Below are 22,705 nucleotides of genomic sequence, written 5' to 3' on the forward strand. Positions count from 1 at the left end.
TGTTTCAAATGACATTATCTCATTCTTTTTCATGGCTGTGTAATATTCTGTTGTATATATACCACATCTTATTTATCCATCTGTCAGTGGATATTTAGTTTGCTTTCATGTCTTGGCTATTGTAAGTAGTGCTTCAGTGAACATTGGGGTGCATGTATCTTTTTGAATTATAGTTTTCTTCCATACTGTTTTGATTATTGTAGCTTTGTAATATACAGTTGACCCTTGAACAACACAGGTTTGAATTGTGTGGGTCCACTTAAAAGTGGATTATTTTCAACAGTAAATACTACAGTACTACACAATCTACAATTAGTTGAATCTCTGGAAACAGAGAAACTGGGGGTCAGGAGGAACCAAGTTTACAGTGGACCAACTGTAAATTCTACATGGATTTTCAACTGCACAGTGCATTGATACTCCAGTCCCTCATTGTTCAAGAGTTTGAAATTGGATAGTGTGATGCCTCCAGTGTTGTTCTTTTTCAAGATTGCCAGTGTGTTGCAGTACTTAGGTCTTGCTTTTTTGGTTTTGTTAGATTTATAATTAAGCATTTTATACTTATGAGTAATTATCAATGGTTTCATATTTTTTTGCCTTGGAGCCCACATTTTCATTGTTAACATATGAAAATACACTTGGTTTTTGTGTGGTTTTCTATGCTTCCTATGACCTTGTCATCTGAAAATAGGAAAAGTTTAATTTCTTCCTTTTTATTATGTATGCCTTTTAATTTCTTGCCTTGTTGCACTGGTTAGAACTTCTAGCACTATATTAAATAAGTCGTGAGAATGGACATTCTTGTCTTGTTTTTGGTCTTCAGTCTTTTACCATGAAGTATTGGGTTGGTCAAAAAGTTTATTATGGAAAAACCCAAACGAACTTTTTGGCCAACCCAGTATAATGTTACCTGTAGTTTTGTTTTAGATGCTCTTTATCAAATTGAGGTGGTTTCTCTGTATTTCTGTTTCTATTCTGGTTTTTGCAGGAATGAATGTTGTATTTCTTCAAGTGTTTTTTCTATATTGATTGATATGATCATGTGATTTTTAAAATCCTGTTAAGGGGGGGTGGGGAGGGAGATGGGAGGGAGGTTCAAGAGGGAGAGGACATATGTATACCTATGGCTGATTCATGTTGATATTTGGTAGAAACTAACACAATTCTGTAAAGCAATTATCTTTCAATTAAAAAATAAAAAAGAATATCAAACTTAATAATATATATATATCTTTAATTTAAAAAATCATGTTAATATGGTGGATTGCATGCATGGATTGGTTTTTGAATATTGAACCTGTCTTGCATCCCTGGAATAAACCCTAGTTGGTCACAGTGTATAATTCCTTTAATATATTAATGAATTATTTTTGCTAATATTTTGTCAAGAATGTTTGCCTCTATATTCATGAGTGCTATTGTTATGTAGTTTTGTTTTTTGTACTATATTTATCTGATTTTGTAATCAGGGAATGTGTTAGTTTCATGTGGCTGCTGCAACAAATTACCACAAACTTAGTGGCTTAAAACAGTATAAATTTATCCTCTCATAGTTTTTGAAGGCCAGAAATCCAAAATAAGCATTACTGGGCCCAAATCAAGGTGTTGCCAGGGCTTACTTCCTGCAGAGGCTCTGGGAGATCTGTTCCCTGCCTCTTCCGGCTTTTGCGGGCTGCAACTGTCCCTTGGCTTGTGGCTTCATCCCTTCAGTTTTCCTCAAATCTCTCTCTACTGTCTTCACATCACTGCTTTCTGTGTGCATCAGATCTTCTTTGGCCTCCCTCTCCTAAAGGATATTTGTTACATTTAGAAGCCACATGGATAATCCAAGATACCCTCCTTATCTGAAGATTCTTAATCACATCTGCAAAGACCTTTATATTTTTGCCATATAAGGTGATATTGATGGCTTCCAAGGATTAGGATGTGGATATCTTTTGGGGGCCTCTTTTTACCTATCCAAGGAAAATACTAGCTTCATAGAATGAGTATGAAAGAGTTATTTCCTCTTTTGTTTCCTGCAAGAGATTATGTAGTTGTGTTAATTTTTGTTAAAAGTTTGGTAAAATTCTCCAGAGAAACCGTTTGGCCAGAGATACCTTTTCTGGGGGTTGAGTTTCATTTTTTATTTTTTAAAATTTTTATTAGAGTATAATTGCTTTAAAATGTTGTGTTAGTTTCTGCTGTACAGCAAAGTAAATCAGTTATAAAATACATATCATAGACCTACTATTTTTAGATTCTTTGGTGAGCTTTAAATTATGGATAAATTTTCCTTAATAGTTATAGGGCTACTCAACAAATTATCTGTTTCATATTGGATGACTTGTGTTTATTTGTGTTGTTGTTTTTTATGAATTGCTTCATTTCATCTAAGTTATAAGTGCAGAATTATTCATTGTTGTTGTTTCGTCACTAAGTCGTGTCTGACTGTTGCAACCCCATGGACCATAGCCTGCCAGGCTCCTCTGTCCATGAGGTTTCCCAGGCAAGAATACTGGAGTGGGTTGCCATTGCCTTCTCCAGGGGACCTTGCCAGATCAGGGGTCAAACCATGTCTCCTGCATTGCAGGAGAAAGCCTGAGCATAAATTATCCTCTGATTGGATAATTAACTCATCTGACCCAGAGTCAAATTACTCAGTGGTATACCACTCACTTTTTATGGGCTTAAGCATTTTTGACCAAAATACTTCTAAACAAAACATGATATCTGAGCACACAGGGATACTCGGTACATAAAATACTACATAAGAAAGCTGATGGAAGGTAGTTGTGTCAGACCTTTAGATTCTTTTTTTTTTTAAAGTTGAAGTATAGGACTTCCTTGGAGGTGCAGAGGATAAGAATTTGCCTGCAAGTGCAGAGGACATAGGTTTGATCCCTGGTCTGGGAAGATTCCACATGCTGCGGAGCAACTAGGTCCATGTTTCAAAACTACTGAGCTCGTTCCCTAGAGCCCACAAGGTGCAACTACAGAGCCTGTGTGCTGCAGCTACTGAAGTCAACGTGCCTAGGGCCCGTGCTCTGCAACAAGAGAAGCCACCACAACGAGAAGCCCACATACCACAACGAAGAGTAGCCCCTGCTCACCGCAATGAGAGAAAACCCGCACAAAGCACAGTCAAAAATAAATAAATAAAAATTTAAAATCTATTGTCATAAATAGATAAGTAAAAATTGAAGTTGATTTACAATATTGTGTTAGTTCCTGATGTATAGCACAGTGATTCAGTTTCATGTATATATGTTTTATATATATATACTTTTTCATTACAAGATTGCATTATTATAGGATATTGAATATAGTTTCCTTTGCTATACAGTAGGACCTTGTTTATCTATTTTACATATAAGACCTTTAGATTCTTTAGGCTTCTAACAGTTGGTTGCTATATGCAAGGGCTTCACAACCTGTTCCTTATTTTATCTGTTGACTTTTCTGAATTAGACAGTTTTAACCCACATCCACTAAACAGTATTAAAGACACTTTAAAATAAAGATTAGTCGGAAAACATAAAGTAATCCTACATCCCAGTAGAATTTCAGATGAATTAAATTGTAAGAGAAATGCAATACTTATTGCACATATTGTACTAGTCTCGCACCGTCAAGGGAAGTCCATCCATGCACATGGAATTTGCATTCCAAGTGTTTTCATCTTGACCGTCATCGAGTCCTTAATCTATCTCCCTTCCTTTTTGAAGTCTTCTGCCTGCTTTTCTGACACTCCTTTCTGGCTGGTTCTGTTTTTCTCTGAGTTGCTAGATGGTACACAGTTTGAGGGTTCTGATGATGTTATCAAAGAAGTCTGAGCAGGAGGAGCATTACTGAATAAGAAATTGCTAATAAATGTTGAGATGACAAAGTATGGATAAAGTACTGTCTCTAGCAGTGTGCAAATGTCTCCACTGGGAGAGTGCATCATAAATGTAGTTGATATTTTTGACTGTGCAGCAAACAGCCATGCTTTTTCTCCAGGAGCATCCAGAGGGAACTGACTTATAAAGAAAGAAACGAAGAACCATCAGAAGACAGAATTGAGTTATTGCAGCAGTGTTTCTTTTTCTAATATAAGTTTTCCATTTTGAATTCCACTTTTGCCTGTTGTCAGCAGCATTCTGTTCAGGATGCCCAAAGACATCAAGACAGCTACTGCTTTTTGTGATTCAGACATAGTTTACTTTTTTTCAGGCCCTTATACAAATATGGCCTTCTTTGGGGTCATTTGATAGAGAGGAACTAGCAGTGTTTGCACATGTGGAACATGCATCCTGCATAACCCAAGTGACCTGCTCCGGTGCTGCATTTCTTAGTAGCAGGGGTTGGCAATAGCAGTTTATTTTTTGTTGCCTGTGGAATGTCATGTGTGGCTCCTACCCAGGGTAGTCCTAAGAATTTCACCATTCAAGTGGGCCCTTAGATTTTTGTTGGATTTATCAACTAACCTCTGCTGATTGTATGTGTCACTATTGCATTTAAGTCAATCTTAGCTTGATCTTCAGTTTCTAATATCATCATGTTATCATCAGTGTAGTATATTATTAAATATACTTGGGACTTGCATCAAGTCCAAATCCCTTCTAACTAAATTATTTTCTAATATAAATTTGTTTATTTTAATTGGAGGCTAATTACTTTACAATATTGTACTGGTTTTGCCATACATCAAAATGAATCTGCCATGGGTGTACACGTGTTCCCCATCCTGAACCCCCCTCCCACCTCCCTCCCCATACCATCCCTCTGGGTCATCCCAGTGCACCAGACCCGAGCATCCTGTATCGTGCATCGAACCTGGACTGGCGATTCATTTCACATACGATAATATACATGTTTCAATGCCATTCTCCCAAATCATCCCACCCTCTCCCTCTCCCACAGAGTCCGAAAGACTGTTCTATACATCTGTGTCTCTTTTGCTGTCTTGCATACAGGGTTATCATTACCATCTTTCTAAATTCCATATATATGAGTTAGTATACTGTATTGGTGTTTTTCCTTCTGGCTTACTTCACTCTGTATAATAGGCTCCAGTTTCATCCACCTCACTAGAACTGATTCAAATGTATTCTTTTTAATGGCTGAGTAATACTCCATTGTGTATATGTACCACAGCTTTCTTATCCATTCATCTGCTGATGGACATCTAGGTTGCTTCCATGTCCTGGCTATTATAAACAGTGCTGCGATGAACATTGGGGTACATGTGTCTCTTTCAATTCTGGTTTCCTCGGTGTGTATGCCCAGCAGTGGGATTGCTGGGTCATAAGGCAGTTCTATTTCCAGTTTTTTAAGGAATCTCCACACTGTTCTCCATAATGGCTGTACTAGTTTGCATTCCCACCAACAGTGTAGGAAGGTTCCCATTTCTCCACACCCTCTCCAGCATTTATTGCTTGTAGACTTTTTGATAGCAGCTGTTCTGACTGGCGTGAGATGGTACCTCATTGTGGTTTTGATTTGCATTTCTCTGATAATGAGTGATGTTGAGCATCTTTTCATGCATTTGTTAGCCATCTGTATGTCTTCTTTGGAGAAATGTCTGTTTAGTTCTTTGGCCCATTTTTTGATTGGGTCATTTATTTTTCTGGAATTGAGCTGCAGGAGTTGCTTGTATATTTTTGAGATTAGTTCTTTGTCAGTTGCTTCATTTGCTATTATTTTCTCCCATTCTGAAGGCTGTCTTTTCACCTTGCTTACAGTTTCCTTTGTTGTGCAGAAGCTATTAATTTTAATTAGGTCCCATTTGTTTATTTTTGCTTTTATTTCTAATATTCTGGGAGGTGGGTCATAGAGGATCCTGCTGTGATTTATGTCGGGGAGTGTTTTGCCTGTGTTCTCCTCTAGGAGTTTTATAGTTTCTGGTCTTACATTTAGATCTTTAATCCATTTTGAGTTTATTTTGGTGTATGGTGTTAGAAAGTGTTCTAGTTTCATTCTTTTACAAGTGGTTGACCAGTTTTCCCAGCACCAGTTGTTAAAGAGATTGTCTTTTCTCCATTGTATATTCCCTTCTAACTAAATTATGACAGTTGAATTATTAAGCTGGTGAATTCAAATAACATTTTGGCAGTATGGACCTTCTTGCATGAAAACAAACTGCAGTTGACTCTTTTCCTATGTTGAGATAAAGGAAAAAAACATTTGTAGGATCAGTCACTGAGAACCAGTTTCCTTTAGCTTCTGTGTTTTTCCACTCTGAAACCAAATTAAGAACTACTGATGCTATGGTGATACTAATTAATTAGTGATGGTCTGCTGTTAGTCTCCCTGAGCCATCCACCTTTTTCATATGCCACCCAGGAACACACAATAGCAACTACATTTGCTATTTTAGTTACTCCAATTACTAAGGGATGACTGAGTCTTAAACTAAAATAAATGCAAATATAGAGATATACACAGGTGAAAAGGGAGGGTTCTGAGCGCACATGGTAAAATAAATAAAACAGCTTGTACGTACTTACTTCACTTTTAGTTTTTGATGGTATATATATATTTTAAAAACCTATTTAAGAATTCACCTGAATTCAAACCATGTAGTCAAAACTATGGTTTTTTCAGTAGTCATGTATGGATGTGAGAGTTGGACTATAGAGAAAGCTGAGCGCCAAAGAATAGATGCTTTCAAACTGTGGTGCTGGAGAAGACTCTTGAGAGTCCCTTGGACAGCAAGGAGATCAAACCAGTCAATTCTAAAGGAAATCAACCCTGAATATTCATTGGAAGGACTGATGCTGAAGCTGAAGCTCCAATACTTTGTCCACCTGATGCAAAGAGTCGACTCATTCAAAAAGACTATGATTCTGGGAAAAATTGAGGGCAGGAGGAAAAGGGGATGACAGAAGATGAGATGGTTGAATGGCATCATCAACTCAATGGACCTGAGTTTGAGCAAACTCCAGGAGATAGTGAAAAACAGTCTATGGGGTTGCAAAGAGTTGGACATGACTGAGTGACTGAACAACAACAAGATAGAAGTATTCCCCTGCCAGATATAATATCCATCTGAGGAATTCATTTAGATGAAGGAGATGTACTTCACTTAAAATCTATTCAAATATTCCTATTTTCCTGCAAACTTTCACTTTAATTCCATCAACTGTTGCATCCCTGTAGCCTTCTAACCTAACTGTGGCCCTTGTTAGGACTTGACCAACAGATTTTGAAATCACAGTGCATTATTCTTTCATGTCAAAGAGTCCCAGAAAAGTTTCTTTACCTACATATGTCCATACGGCCTTTGGGTGCCCATCTGCGTGTTGAGCCTGGCTAGAGACTAAGATAAACCATGAGTTCATACTGATAATAAATGATTGAATGAGGGAGATGGGAAAGCTCTTCTTTAAGGTCCAATGCCAAATTGTATGGAGAAAGAAATGGAAATCTACTCCAGTATTCTTGCCTGAAGAATCCCATGGACAGAGGACCCTGGTGGACTACAGTTCATGGGGTCACAAAGAGTTGGACACGACTGAGCAACTAAGCACACATGCACTTCAAATAGTCATATGGAACAAATGATGAAGTTAGGAAAATAACCTTTTGCAACCACTGTAGTTAGTAATAACTGAGCCAAGAAAGAATCACTGATGGATGCCAAAGCTATTGGATGAAAGTTTAACGAGGAACAAAGTGTTTACATAGTTTCAAGGTATATTCCTACAGATTACTCACTTATTACATAGGGAAACTGGTAACTTTACAGTGGAGAAACCTGGTAAACACAACCTTAATAGAAACATACAAATTTTAATTTGAAAAGTCCTCATAATCTCATCTTTTGGAGATAATCAGTCTTAACAATTCAGTAATATCCTTCCCCTTCATGGATCACAGCCTTGTTGTGGTGAAGGGGCTAGCATAACTCAATGAAGCTATGAGCCATGCCATGCAGGGCCACCCAAAATGTATGGGTCATTGTGAAGAGTTCTGACAAAACATGGTCCACTGGAAGAGGAAATGGCAAACCACTCCAGTATTCTTCCTGCGAGAACCCCATAAACAGTATGAAAAGGCAGAAAGATATGACACTGGAAGATGAGCTCCCCCCAGGTTGGAAGGTGTCCAATATACTACTGGGGAAGAGCAGAGGGCAATTATAGGAATTCTGAAGTTTTTCTGGATCTGACTACCTTATTATTCCAGAGACATTTGTTCAGAAGCTTATCCATTCCCCACTGAATATTCTTGACACCTTTGTCAGACATCAATTGATCATATATGTGTGAATCTATTCCTAAATTCTATTTTGTCTCATGTATATCTTTACAAAAATACTACAGTTTTGAAAACTATAGCATTATAAGTCTTGAAATGAGATAATGTAAGTCCTCTAACTTTTTTCTTCTTTTTCAAAATAGTTTCATTTATTCTAAATCATGTGGTTTTATTTCTTTATTAATTTTAGAATAAGCTTGTCAATTTTTAATTATTAAATTTCTTTATTGCTTATAATTAGTGTTATTTGTCTTATGTATATTTTAAACTTACCAAGATTGTTTTCTTTGTGTGCTAGTATATGATCATGTTTTGTGAATGTTCCACGTACACCTGAGAAAAAGTATATTCTGTATGATCTGGATGTAGTGTTTTCTTTCTTTCTCTCTCCCTTTCTTTCCTTCCTTCCTTCCTTCTTTCTTTCCTCCCCACTCCCTCAAGTCCCACCTTAATTGATTAGCCCTTGTTCACTTAATCTGGCTACTTCTATGAATAGTATGTTAAAAGTATTCCACTAGAGAAAACTTCTATTTCTTCTTGTATCCCTGTAGTTTTTAGCTTATGTAGGCTTTTGTTGTGTTACTTTGTGCATGCTGCTGCTGCTGCTAAGTCGCTTCAGTCGTGTCCAACTCTGTGCGACCCCATAGACGGCAGCCCACCAGGCTCCCCCGTCCCTGGGATTCTCTAGGAAAGGACACTGGAGTGGGTTGCCATTTCCTTCTCCGTGTCATTCTCTGCTCCCCTCTAACTCAGGACAGGAGTCAAAGTCTTTTCAACAGTCTTCTCATCTCCCTCACTCCAACATTACCTCTGTGACCTCATCCCTTCACTCACTCCACTTCAGGTACACTGGACTCATGGTTGTTCCTGGTATTTATTATCTTCTCTTACCCTGAAATTTCAGTTCTTCTCTCAAATGTGACCTGCACAGTGAGTCTTCTCTTGACCACTCTATTTTACATTGGAACCTCCTGTCTTTCCTTTCTTTCCCTCCATTGTACCTATCACCATCTGACATATGATAACTTTATTTATTTTGCTTCATTATCTGCCAAGAAAAAAGTAAGTCCCATAAGCGGGGGGTATGGGGAGAGGGATTTTTTTTTTTATCTTGCTTATTCACTGCTGGACCCTCAGCACCTAGAATAGGTACTTAACATTTGTTGAACCAAAGAATACCATCTCTGCCTTCAGATCTGGAAGGACTGTTATGGGGCAAAGAGAGTAGATGGCAAATAGATCTGTGTGACTCCCAGGGACTAAGCTAGGCCTATTCCAACTCAACGTAAATAGGGACATCTTAGGCACTAAAACTGCCCCAGGAATCTATGCAGTGGAGGTGAGTAGGAGCAAGACAGATGATAGAGGAAGAATTTAAGCATCAAAAAGGAAAGGGTGAGGAAAGGACCACAGTCTGAGATTCTGTGTTCTCCAACTCGTTTAAGGATGAAGAACCTGAGGCTCTGAGATATGAAGTTTCCATCAAGTGTAGGTAGAACAGGGACTAAAATCTTGGTGTCCTAAATTGTAGGACAGTGAAATAATTTTTTCCTTCAATAAAGCAGTATTTTGTGGCAGGGTAATTTCTGGAAATATTCATGTTTATTTGTTTGCTGCCCCTCTATATCCCCACACTCCATACCCCTGCTACATGGGGGTAACCAGGCCCTTAAAAATACCTCTTGCAAGATGGATTTCACAGTGTAGAAAGCGACATCACTGAATCCATCACTCTTTTATAAAAGTATGAAAACACCATTGATATATAATCATAAAGGACAAGGAAAAGTCCTGAAAGAAAAAAAAATGAAGAGGGATCCCTCCCACTCCCAGCCCCACGTGGGAATGGAGAGCTCCTAAGTCTGGGGCAGTAGAGAAGCACAAAAACTGCTTAGGGCAGTGCCTCAAAGATGGGGAGGAGATGGTTTTAAGGTACCCAGAGGGAGGCAGGACCTAAGACCTTGGGGCTCTCAGCTTCTCTTCCATCACTGCAGGCAAAGAAAATGAAGATATCAGTGGGACTGGAATAGATTAGAGATTATTTGCCCTTGCCTTAATTTCAATACAAGTACCCCTTGGATTCCAGTGCCAACCTTAAGTGGGTCCCCAGTCATGAAAAACATGGAATTTTCTGCTTCTCTGCTAGAATGGGAGGTTTGGAGTCAGACTTCAGTTACTTTAAATAAAACAAACAAAGACTATTTTCTTGCTCACCCACATCTGAGTTTGTGGATGGACATGGATGTCCATTCCATTTTCTGCCTCTTGAAGGACATAAATATTAATTTTAATCACAGCATTTGTGGACAGACAGAGCATCCACTTCCTGTTGGCACTGGGTTCTACATAGGAGCCCATTGGAAATCTCATGAGGTTCTCCATGGGCTGAGAGAAAATATGTTCTGGCGTCGAGAGGGAGGAAGTGGAAAAGCAGGAGAGAAACTGAAGGAACAGAGGAGAGTAGCCTTCAAGAGCCCATCAGACAGCAATTATTCTTCCAGAAAATGAGACTGTTTCTCACTGTGACTGTTAAATGATTTGCAATTAACTGTTCATGAAGGAAATGCTCCAATTGATGGTGAAGGTCTGAGTGGCCAGACGCCAGTTCTCCAAGCTCACATCTATTGATTCACTCTGCTAGTTAACTTTTTTCCCCCAGGCTGCTTATTAGCAGGTTTAAATGGGAGAAGGGATAGGCTCACCTGGCTGGGAACAATTCCCAGAGATCCAAGGCTAGAGGTGGGAATGGGGGAAAGTAGTTGCTCCCTGAGCTCACAAGGGCCTCTGACCTGGGCTTGGAGCTGGGAAGCTTGGCTGGGCTCAGTAGGATAAAGAGGCAGCCAGAGGTTCCAATTTAGCTTTAGTGTGCTCTGACCTTGGGCCTGCTGCTGAAATTCAACCCCTAGCACCCCAACGTACATTGAAACAGCAGCTTCACTCCAAGTGCAACAGAAAAAGCAAGAGATTTGAAGTCTCATGACCTGGTTGTGTGAATTTTGGCAAGAGTCTTAACCTTTCTGAGGCTCTGGTTTCTTATCTGAAAATGCAGATACAATAATGTCAACCTCATACAGTTAAGATAAACATTACACAAGATAATGCAGTTAAAGTGTCTAGTGCCTGGCATATATCAATTATGTTATTTATTTTATGTTTGGAAAATATTAGTAGTATTCTGTTACACCACATCTTTCACCCCAGCCTGCCCATCCTCTTACCCACACTGACTTGCAGTCAATGTTCTAGATCACCATAAGCAAGTCATTTCACTTCTCACTGCCTCCATGTCCTTATCTGTAAAGTTGGGATAAATTCATCCATTCTGCCCAACTGCTTCAGGGGCCTTTTAGAAAATAATGGAGATAGAAGGAATTTGCCGACTAGAAAGTGCTACCTCAGGCCACTTGTTCCTATTGGCTAGGTCTGGCCCGCAAAAGTCATACAGGCCAAAGTCTAGGAATTGTCCAGAGAGAAGAGGAACACGGTCACTGGGGCCCAGAATCCAGTCAGGGTAGAGGCAGTACAGAGCTAGCAGCTTGTCTACAGCATCCTCCAAAAGACTTGCACAAATGTCTCCTGTCTATCAGATTTCCATCTGCTCTAAACAGAAATCGGGAACAAAGAAGGGCCATTCACTACGCACAACCCCAGCACCCAAGCAGACCAGAGAATAGCACTGGAGCTGACCAAGGCAGTTTTCTTGATGACCTAAGAAAGGTCTTTAGAGGTTCCCTCCACCAATGGCTCTCTCCAGTATTGCTAAGGACTCCCCAGGGGGTCACATCGAACGTAGCCATTAGTCACAGTAGAACAGGAAGAGGTCTAATACATCAGTCATGCTGGGAACCACAACAGAACTCTCCCCAAGTCCAACTGAATTAGAATAGGGTGGGGCGTGCTGGACTTAGGTAGTTGACAAAATTCCATAGGTCACTTGGGGGTAGCCCAGTCTTCTCTCTTACATATGGAAACTAGTCTAGTCAAATCTATGCCCATGTGCTGTGTGTGTGTGCTTAGTCACTCAGTCATGTCCAACTCTTTGCAACGCTTTGGACTGTAGCCCACCAGATTCCTCTGTCCATGGGGATTCTCCAGGCAAGAACACTGGAGTAGGTTACCGTTTCCTCCCCCAGGAGATCTTTCCGACTCAGGGATCGAACTCTCATCTCCTGCATTGCAGGAAGATTCTTTACCTGCTGAGCCATCAGGGAAGCCTAATGTATGCCCATGACACCCATATATTATTATTGGGGAAACTGAGACTCACAAGGAGAATGGATTTGCCCAAGTCCTCACTGATTAATGAGGGGCAAAAATTATAGCAGAAATCTAAGCCTCCCTGACCCCCATGAATTTCCCATGGATGTAATAAGGCCTTTCCAGAAGGTGTTCCCCCAAAAGTCCCCTGAGCAACTAGGCTTCCTTTCATGAGAGCCCAGGACAGAGAATTCCATTTCTATACATCATTATCAACTTCCTTCCCAGAATGTTCCTTTTTCTCTCTTGCTAATTTGTGTCTGTTTTGGCTTTGTTTGATTCATGAGGTCCTGGGGCCAATAAGCATCTTAGTCTGAAAAGGGGCCCCAAGGAGCCTAGGAGCACTATCCACAGCACATTCAAGCAGCTATTTTAGTCCTCCTGGCTTGGACATGGCAATTGGGCAGAACTCAAGGAAGCCCACCAACAGATGCCAGACACCCTTGCTTACCAAGGACGAATGGTAAGAGTTTGGATTAGAGAAATCTGAGCCATTAACACAGTCACCTTCTCCTAGTTGATGGCACAGGTAATAGAAAGGGGGAGAGTGATGACCGCTTAGGCTAGAAAAGGCCTGGAAATCGGGATATGACCTAGGTGACTGAGTTATTGCTGTTGTACACCGCTGGTGCCAACAGACGAGATGACTTGCAATAGGGCAGAAGCCACATGCTCTCCACTCAGACCCACAATTAAATAGGTGGGGCAGCCTGGCCAGCAGCCCTGCCCATAGGCCTGAGCATCTAGAAATTTACAAATATCTTTATTTTTATATCTTTGTTGTGAACAGGGCTTTTAACATTACAAAGTATCCTCCTTTATCTCATATAATTGCTTTTGGAATTCTACTTTGTCTGGTATCAGGATTTCAATCCCTGCTTTTATATCATTTTCATTTGGTAAATCTTTGTCCATCTCTATAATTTTAGCCTTTTTGAAAGACTGTTCTAAGCATGTCTCTTGTATACAGCATTGTGTTGGGTTTTGCTTTAACAAGGCAATGTGAAAATCTATTTCTTTTAATAGATGAAATAAGCCTATTCACATTTATTTGTATTACTGTTTGTAATATAATCAATACAAAATGTCAACTTTCTTGTTTTATCTTATGATGTAATTACAGTGTGTAAATGTTATATTTACTGTGTTTCTTTCTCTATTGAGTGCTTCCTCTAAATGTTTTTGGTAATTAGGAAGGTTTGTATTTTTATGCTGGTAGTTGTGATTAGTTGCTCAGTTGTGTCTGATTCTTTATGATCCCATGGACCATAGCCCACCATGGGATTCTCCAGGCAAGAATACTGGTGTGGGTAGCCATTTCCTTCTCCAGGGGATCTTCCTGGCCCAGGAACCAAATCCAAGCCTCCTTTATTGTCTAAGGTACCAGGGAAGCCCATTCTGGTGGTTACCTTTGTATTTATCCCTTCTGTGGTATTCTTACTCAACCCTTTTATCTTTTTATTTACATATTTATTTATAAAATTGTATATATTCCAAGTCCTGAAAGATGATGCTGTGAAAGTGCTGCACTCAATATGCCAGCAAATTTGGAAAACTCAGCAGTGGCCACAGGACTGGAAAAGGTGGGTTTTCATTCCAATCCCAAAGAAAGGCAATGCCAGAGAATGCTCAAACTACCACACAATTGCACTCATCTCACACGCTAGTAAAGTAATGCTCAAAATTCTCCAAGCCAGGCTTCAGCAATATGTGAACCGTGAACTTCCTGATGTTCAAGCTGGTTTTAGAAAAGGCAGAGGAACCAGAGATCAAATTGCCAACATCCGCTGGATCATGGAAAAAGCAAGAGAGTTCCAGAAAAACATCTATTTCTGCTTTCTTGACTATGCCAAAGCCTTTGACTGTGTGGATCACAATAAACTGTGGACAATTTTGAAAGAGATGGGAATACCAGACCACCTGATCTGCCTCTTGAGAAATTTGTATGCAGGTCAGGAAGCAACAGTTAGAACTGGACATGGAACAACAGACTAGTTCCAAATAGAAAAAGGAGTATGTCAAGGCTGTATATTGTCACCCTGTTTATTTAACTTACATGCAGAGTACATCATGAGAAACGCTGTGCTGGAGGAAGCACAAGCTGGAATCAAGATTGCCGGGAGAAATATCAATAACCTCAGATATGCAGATGACACCACCCTTATGGCATAAAGTGAAGAGGAACTAAAAAGCCTCTTGATGAAAGTGGAGAGTGAAAAAGTTGGCTTAAAGCTCAACATTCAGAAAATGAAGATCATGGCATCAGGTCCCATCACTTCGTGGGAGATAGATGGGGAAACAGTGGCAACAGTGGCTGACTTTATTTTTCTGGGCTCCAAAATCACTGCAGATGGTGATTGCAGCCATGAAATTAAAAGACACTTACTCCTTGGAAGGAAAGTTATGACCAACCTAGATAGCATATTCAAAAGCAGAGACATTACTTTGCCGACAAAGGTCCATCTAGTCAAGGCTATGGTTTTTCCTGTGGTCATGTATGGATGTGAGAGTTGGACTGTGAAGAAGGCTGAGTGCTGAAGAATTGATGCCTTTGAACTGTGGTGTTGGAGAAGACTCTTGAGAATCCCTTGGACTGCAAGGAGATCAAACCAGTCCATTCTGAAGGAGATCAGCCCTGGGATTTCTTTGGAAGGAATGATGCTAAAGCTGAAACTCCAGTCCTTTGGCCACCTCATGCAAAGAGTTGACTCATTGGAAAAGACTCTGATGCTGGGAGGGATTGGGGGCAGGAGGAGAAGGGGACGACAGAGAATGAGATGGCTGGATGGCATCACCGACTCCGTGGATGTGAGTCTGAGTGAACTCTGGGAGTTGGTGATGGACAGGGAGGCCTGGCGTGCTGCCATTCATGGGGTCGCAAAGAGTCGGACACGACTGAGCTACTGATCTGATCTGATATATTTAAGATGTACAACATGATTTGCTATGCATATACATGGTTAAATGATTACTGAGTTTAATTAACTTATCATCTCATTACAGTTACCATTTTTTGTGTGTGATGAGTACATCTGAAATTTGCTCTCTTAGCATATTTCCATTTTTCAGTAGAATATTATGAAGTATAGTCATCATGCTTGTATATTAGATCTCTAGACTTTATTTATTGTCCATAAATGTAACTTTGTCTCTTTGACCAATATCTCTCCCCTTTCCCCCACACCCTTGGTGACCACCATTCTCTTTGCTTCTGAGTTTGACTTTTTTTTTTAGATTCCACATGTTAGTGAGATCATTCAGTATTTGTCTTTCTGTCTAACTTATTTCACTTAGTGTAATGTCTTTCAGGTTCATCCCTGTTGTTGCAAATGGCAGGGTTTACTTCTTTTTCATGACTGAATAATATTCCATTTTTTATATACCAGATCTTTATCCATTCATCTGTTGATGGACACTTATGTATGTTGTTTCTATATCTTGGCTATTGCAAATAATGCTGCAATGAATATTTGGGATAGTGATTTCCTTTCCTTCAGATATATTCCCAGAAGTGGGACTGATGGATCATATGGTAGTTCTAGTTTAATTGAGGAACCTTTGCATTGTTCTCCATAATGGCTATACCAGTTTACCTTTTTTTTTATTTAAATTTATTTTTAATTGGAGGATAATTGCTTTACAGTGTTGTGTTGTTTTCTGCTATACAACAACGTTAATCAGCTATTAGTATACATATATCCCCTCCCTTTTACTTTTTTCTTTATTAATCTTTTACTATCTAATTTGTCTCCCATCTGTTTCCTATACAATAGTCAATGATCTTGTTCAGTTTTAGGTGCATTTTAAAATTATTTTTTAGTCTTAGCTTTGCAGTTTAATATATGAAATACTTACTGTCAGTCCTTTTGCCAAAATTTTCCCATTCATGGTTTTTGGTTAAAGCTCACTATTTAGTATATATATATTAAAAAAGTTGCTCAGTCATGTCCAACTCTTTGCGATCCTGTGGAATTCTCCAGGCCAGAATACTGGAGTGGATAGCCTTTCCCTTCTCCAGGGATCGAACTGGGGTTTCCTGCATTGCAGGTGGATTCTTTACCAACTGAGCTATCGGGGAAGCCCTGTTTGTTTAGTATCAGTTTAGTTCAGTTGCTCAATCATGTCTGACTCTGCAACCCCATGAATTGCAGCACGCCAGGCCTCCCTGTCTGTCACTCAAACTCACATCCATCGAGTCGGTGACGCCATCCAGCCATCTCATCCTCTGTCGTCCCCTTCTCCTCCTGCCCCCAATCCCTCCCAGCATCAGAGTCTTTTCCAATGAGTCAACTCTTCGCATGAGGTGGCCAAAGTACTGGAGTTTCAGCTTTAGCATCATTCCTTCCAAAGAAATCCCAGGGCTGATCTTCAGAATGGACTGGTTGGATCTCCTTGCAGTCCAAGGGATTCTCAAGAGTCTTCTCCAAGACCACAGTTCAAAAGCATCAATTCTTCAGCACTCAGCTTTCTTCACAGTTCAACTCTCACATCCATACATGACCACTGGAAAAACCATAGCCTTGACTAGATGGACCTTTGTTGGCAAAGTAATGTCTCTGCTTTTGAATATGCTATCTAGGTTGGTCATAACTTTCCTTCCAAGGAGTAAGCATCTTTTAATTTCATGGCTGCAGTCACCATCTGCAGTGATTTTGGAGCCCCCAAAATAAAGTCTGACACTGTTTCCACTGTTTCCCCATCTATTTACCATGAAGTGACGGGACCAGATGCCATGATCTTAGTTTTCTGAATGTTGAACTTTAAGCCAACTTTTTCACTCTCCTCTTTCACTTTCATCAAGAGGCTTTTTAGTTCCTCTTCACTTTCTGCCATAAGGGTGGTGTCATCTGCATATCTGATATTTCTCTCGGCAATCTTGATTCCAGCTTATGGTATACAATAAAATTTCCTGTAGTGATGGGAATATTCTGTATCTGTGCTGTTTAATACTGTAACCAGCCACATGTGGCTACTGAGCACTGGAAATGTGCCTAGTGTGACGGAAGAACTGAATTTTAAATTTTCTTCCACTTTAATTAATCAAAATTTAAATAGCCACATATGGTATGTGGTTACCATATTAGTGCAGCTCTAGCAAATTCCTTATGAAGGGCACACATATTCTGGCATATTTACAACTTTTCCTAAAACTCTTGATATTTGAAGGGTTTCTCTGTCCTGATATCTTTGGCTGGATATAATTTCCTTAATTTGTATTTTCTTAAGTTTCTTGAAACTACTGTATTGCCTTGCTTTGTATGTTGTTTTTGAGAAATTGATATCAATCTAAATTTTTTTTGCCTGGAGGCCCTGAGGAATTTTTTTCTTTGTCTTTAAATTCTAATAGTTTTAATTAGGATATATCTCAGAGTTGATTGTTCCATGTCAATTTCCCTTGGTACCCAGTGGACCCTTTGATTGTTTTTGGATTTGTTTTATGATCCTGGATATGGATCATAAACTTGGTGAACGTTTCATGTGTTCTAGAAGAAACAGTTAATCTCTCAGTTTTGAGTGGAATGTTTTACAAAATCAATTGGTTGATTGGTAGTGTTCAGTTTTCTATATCATTGTTGATTTTTTTTGTCTACTAGTTAGTTCCTTTAATCACTAAGAGAGGTGATAAAGGTTGGCAGCCATGTTTGTGGATTGTCCTATATTTTTTCCAGATTTTTTTAGTTTTGCTTCATGTATTTTGAAGCTATATTATTAGGGCAATCTTCCCCACACCTCTGTTCCCAGGGCTTCCCCTTCCTCTAGGTGGACAGTTAGGGCTTTTATCTCTACCCTGGCATTCACTTTCTACAACTAGGTTTGCCCTTTGGTCCAAGTTGTGATAGGTTATAAAAAAGGCAATGGGGATCTTTCTAAAGCTCTTCAGAACATTAGTCCTCTGCCCAAAGAAGAGATTCTTCTCCCTTAGAGTCTGAGGGGCCTGCTACTGCAAGGTTGCAGCTTTGGTACTGGGATTTACTTTGGAACAGGACTGCATGACAAAGAAACGAGAGGCTTTCTCTGTCCCACAGGAGCCCCCCAACTCCTTTTCAATCTTCATGTCATGTTGGTATACCCACTGACCGTGCACTTGATGCCTCTTTCAAGCTCTGTGTTCTCTTAGCCATCCAGTTTATTATGGTAGCTTCAGCTGGTACTGAAATGCTATTGCCTCTCAGTCCTTGGTCTGTCCTAGCCTTCTCTCAGAGCTCCAGCATCATATATTAATCTGCCAGCTGGACGTCTCTATCAATATGTGACATGAACACTCCAGCTCTGGTCCAAGATTGATCTCACTCTCCCCCTCTGCCAGCCCATTGTGTTCTTTTTTTGCTAATCTTAGTACATGGCACCGGGGCTTCCCTAGTGGCTCAGCAGTAAAGAATCTGCCTGCAGTGCAGGAGACCGCCTGCAGTGCAGGAGCATGCATGCGTGCTAAGTCACTTCAGTTGTGTTCCACTCTTCGTGACCCTATGGACCATAGACTCCCAGGCTCCTCTGTCCATGGGATTCTCCAGGCATGAATACTGGAGTGGGTTGTCATGTCCTCCTCCAGGGGATCTTCCCATCCCAGGGATCGAACCGGCATCTCTTATATCTCCTGCATTGGCAGGTGGGTTCTTTATCACCAGCGCCACCAGGGAAGCCCCTGCAGTGCACCAAAATGGATTCAATCCCTGGCTTGGGAAGATCCCCTGGAGAAGGAAATGCCAAACCACTTCAGTATTACTGCCTGGAAAATCCCAAGGACAGAGGAGCCTGGAAGGCTAGGGCTACAGTCCATGGGGTTGCAAGAGTCAGATACCACTTAGCAACTAAACCACCACCACCATATATGGCACCAGCCTCAACTCAGCTGCTCATGCTGTTATCCTAGAAGTAATATTCTCTCCCTTTCTCTTACTTGACAGTACTTCTGTGTAATTTATAAATGTAAATATATTGTGGGAAGGTCAGAAAATATTCTGATTGTATAGTCAAGTATTTTGGAGATTGATGATCTTTAGAAAAAAAAAAAAAGTTGGAAATCCCTCCACTGCCTGCCCCTGAATGTTTCTGTAACCCTTTATCTCATCACAGTCCAAAGCACTATTTTCCTGTCATACTGTGCTATATGTAGTTCTCTTAACTCATCTTGCATGTTTCGTGTCTTCCTGCCTTGTTTTTCATGTTACTGCCCCATATTCGTGAGGAAGATTATATTCTTGTTTAAGGATTCAAAGCTCTGCCTCCCCAAGTGAAGTTCAGTCTGTTAACACAAGGTGTAATCTTATTCCATCCCTTGTAAAAGCCCATTGCACCTTGTACCCATGTCCATCATAGCTCCTGTAACATCCCATAGCAGGGGTGTGTTCATATACAGGCATACCTTTGAGATACTACAGGTTTGTTTCCAGACCACTGCAATAAAACAAATATTGCAATAAAGTGAGTCACATGAATTTTTTGGTTTCCCAGTGCATATAAAAGTCACACCGACATTATACTGTAGTCTATTAAGTGTGCAATAACATGTCTAAAAAAACAATGTACATACCTTAATTAAAAAATACTCTTGCTAGAGAAGGCTAACCACCATCTGGACAGTGGAGGGTCCCCACAAACCTTCAATTTGTGAAAAAACATGGTATCTCTGAAGCACAATAAAGCAAAGTGCTGTAAAACAATGCATACCTATGCAAGTCTCTTTACTGGAGTATGAGCTCCTTGAGAGCAAGCACTCTCTTTATTTCCTCAGCAATTAGGACAGGTCTAGACACTGTGTTAACTCAGCAGTCAGTGGTCTTTTATCCATGAACTGAAAAGTTAATACACTAGCAGGACTGCTCTAGGTTTTTCTCTCCCAAAGGATAGTATCAAGCAAGACAGAGTCAGGTTTCCAGTGCCAGCTAAAGATTGTCACTTGTTCTTTGCCTCTATAAGGATTAGGTCACTAGCCACTGTAGTCACTGACCTTCAGCATACCCTGAAAGGAGTTGAGGGCAGAGATCAGGAATGAGACAGTCTGTGCTCTGGAGAAAACTGGTAGAGCAGACCTTCAGATAGGTATTTTCAGGAGAAAATGTTCTGAACCCAATTTCTTGTATCTTCTCATATCTAGAAAAGCACTAAGATCGTTAACAGAGACATCTGCCTCTTGTGACTAGCAGCAATCTTCTACCAAGATGTGTGCTTGATTGCATGTACCCCCTTCACCAAAATCACATATATATTGACCTCCCCTTTCCTTGTCAGAGCAGTTCCTAAGAGCTATCTGAAATGTTGTCTCCCAAGCTATAGTTCTCATTTTGCCCTAAATAAAACTTAACTCACAAATCTCACATTGTACACTTTTTTCAGTTGACACCAGTGAAGCTTTTTCTAGTCAACTTTCAAAAGTGCTCTATTGGAAGAATTAGTTCCCACATATCTTTTCCAGATGTTCTATCCTGATCATCACAGATTGTTGTTACAGGGATCCGTGTCATTCGAAGATGTGGCTGTGGATTTTACCCGACAGGAGTGGCACACACTGGATCTTGCCCAGAGGACCATGCACAGGGATGTGATGCTGGAGAACTACAGCAACCTGGCATCTGTGGGTGAGGATATTGTCCACCTAACTCCTGGTAGCATGTTTTTCCTTTCTTGGTTGCTATAACCTGGGCAGCCTTTGTAGAGTTCAGTGATACTTCAGTTCTAGATTCAAGGGGTCATAGATAATTTATCAGTTTGGAGCACCAGGAAGAGTGTGTGTGTTCTCACTTCCCCCAGTGAAAGGTTTCGGTGCGTAGCCTTCCTTGTGCAGTTCATGAAGATGCACCTTTCTCCTCCATCAGAGGCCCTAAAGCTCAGGCAACCTGGCCCACGTCCTGTGCCATTTCCCATTAACAGGCCTCTGCGTGGCCAAACCAGAGATGATCTTCAAGTTGGAGCGAGGGGAAGAACTATGGATATTAGAGGAGGAATCCTCAGACAATGGTTACACAGGTGAGTGAGCAACAACTCAACATATGAAAAGTAGGAGAAATAAGACTTCAGGAATTCAAATCAAAGGTTATGTTTGGCTAGTATTTTTCAGGAATCTCTTTTCAGAGGCCCTTGCTCTTTGAAAATGACTAGAGGACAGAAGGTCTATATGCTTTAGATACCTAAATCCTACGTCCCCACATCATGCTCACACTTAAGTGCTCTCTCCTATTTTATCTTGATTTTTGTAGTTATTTACCACTCTTGTCTTTCCCTGCCTGCCTCAGCTTAGATATTTATTCTTAGCTAGTCTGTTTCTCTTTAGTATTCTCAATTGTCTTCCTTCCCTCCATTGTCTTGGATGCCTTCTGTTGTCAAGCACTCATTCATACATTCATTTAGTCATCTACCAAATCTTAAATGAGGGTCAACTATATGCTGGTCACCTTCTAGGTGGGGGGGTCCAATAGTGAATAAAGTAATATCTCTCTTCTCTTGGAGCTTGCAGTCTAATGAGGAAAAGAGACCAGAAACAAATGAATACATGATGTTTGGTGGAAAAAAGAAAATCCGTTCAAGATAAGAAGAGTAGACAGTGATGGTTTGTGCTTTTGGAGAATGTGGTCAGGGAAGACTCTTTGGGGAAGTTAACATTAGTACACCAACACCAGTGAAGTGAGACAGAGGCATGTAGATTTTAGTAGTATTGTAAGCAGAGAGAACAGATAGTGCCAAGCCTAGTCTGAGGGATATATACCTCAGGGGTATATAGCAAAGATGCTGGTGTGGATCAAGGTTGGGTAGTGAGAGTGCTAGGAAGTGATATCTGACAGTTCAGTTCAGTCGCTCAGTCGTGTCCAACTCTTTGCGACCCCATAAACTGCAGCACGCCAGGCCTTCCTGTCCATCACCATCTCCCGGAGTTCACTCAAACCCATGTCCGTCGAGTCAATGACGCCATCCAACTATCTCATCCTCTGTCATCCCCTTCTCCCCCTGCCCTCAACCTTTCCCAGCATCAGGGTCTTTTCCAGTGAGTCAGCTGTTTGCATCAGGTGGCCAAAGTATTGGAGTTTCAGCTTCAAAATCAGTCCTACCAATGAACACCCAGGACTGATCTCCTTTAGGATGGCCTGGTTGGATCTCCTTGCAGTCCAAGGGGCTCTCAAGAGTCTTCTCCAATACCACAGTTCAAAAGCATCAATTCTTCAGTGCTCAGCTTTCTTTATAGTTCAAATTCTCACATCCATACATGATCACTGAAAAAACCATAGCCTTGACT

General features: G+C 40.4%; 1 protein-coding gene across 1 annotated transcript in view; it reads left to right on the forward strand.

Moving 5' to 3' along the window:
• The window catches only part of ZNF157 (zinc finger protein 157), a 35,038-nt gene that overhangs the window by 8,850 nt on the left and 3,483 nt on the right, over window positions 1–22,705 (forward strand). Inside the window, 2 exon segments of the mRNA XM_059883756.1 lie at window positions 20,930–21,056; window positions 21,349–21,444. Coding sequence (XP_059739739.1) covers window positions 20,930–21,056; window positions 21,349–21,444 — 223 coding nt within the window.

Source organism: Bos taurus, chromosome X, assembly GCF_002263795.3.
Source record: "Bos taurus isolate L1 Dominette 01449 registration number 42190680 breed Hereford chromosome X, ARS-UCD2.0, whole genome shotgun sequence".
Classification (NCBI taxonomy): Eukaryota; Metazoa; Chordata; class Mammalia; order Artiodactyla; family Bovidae; genus Bos; species Bos taurus.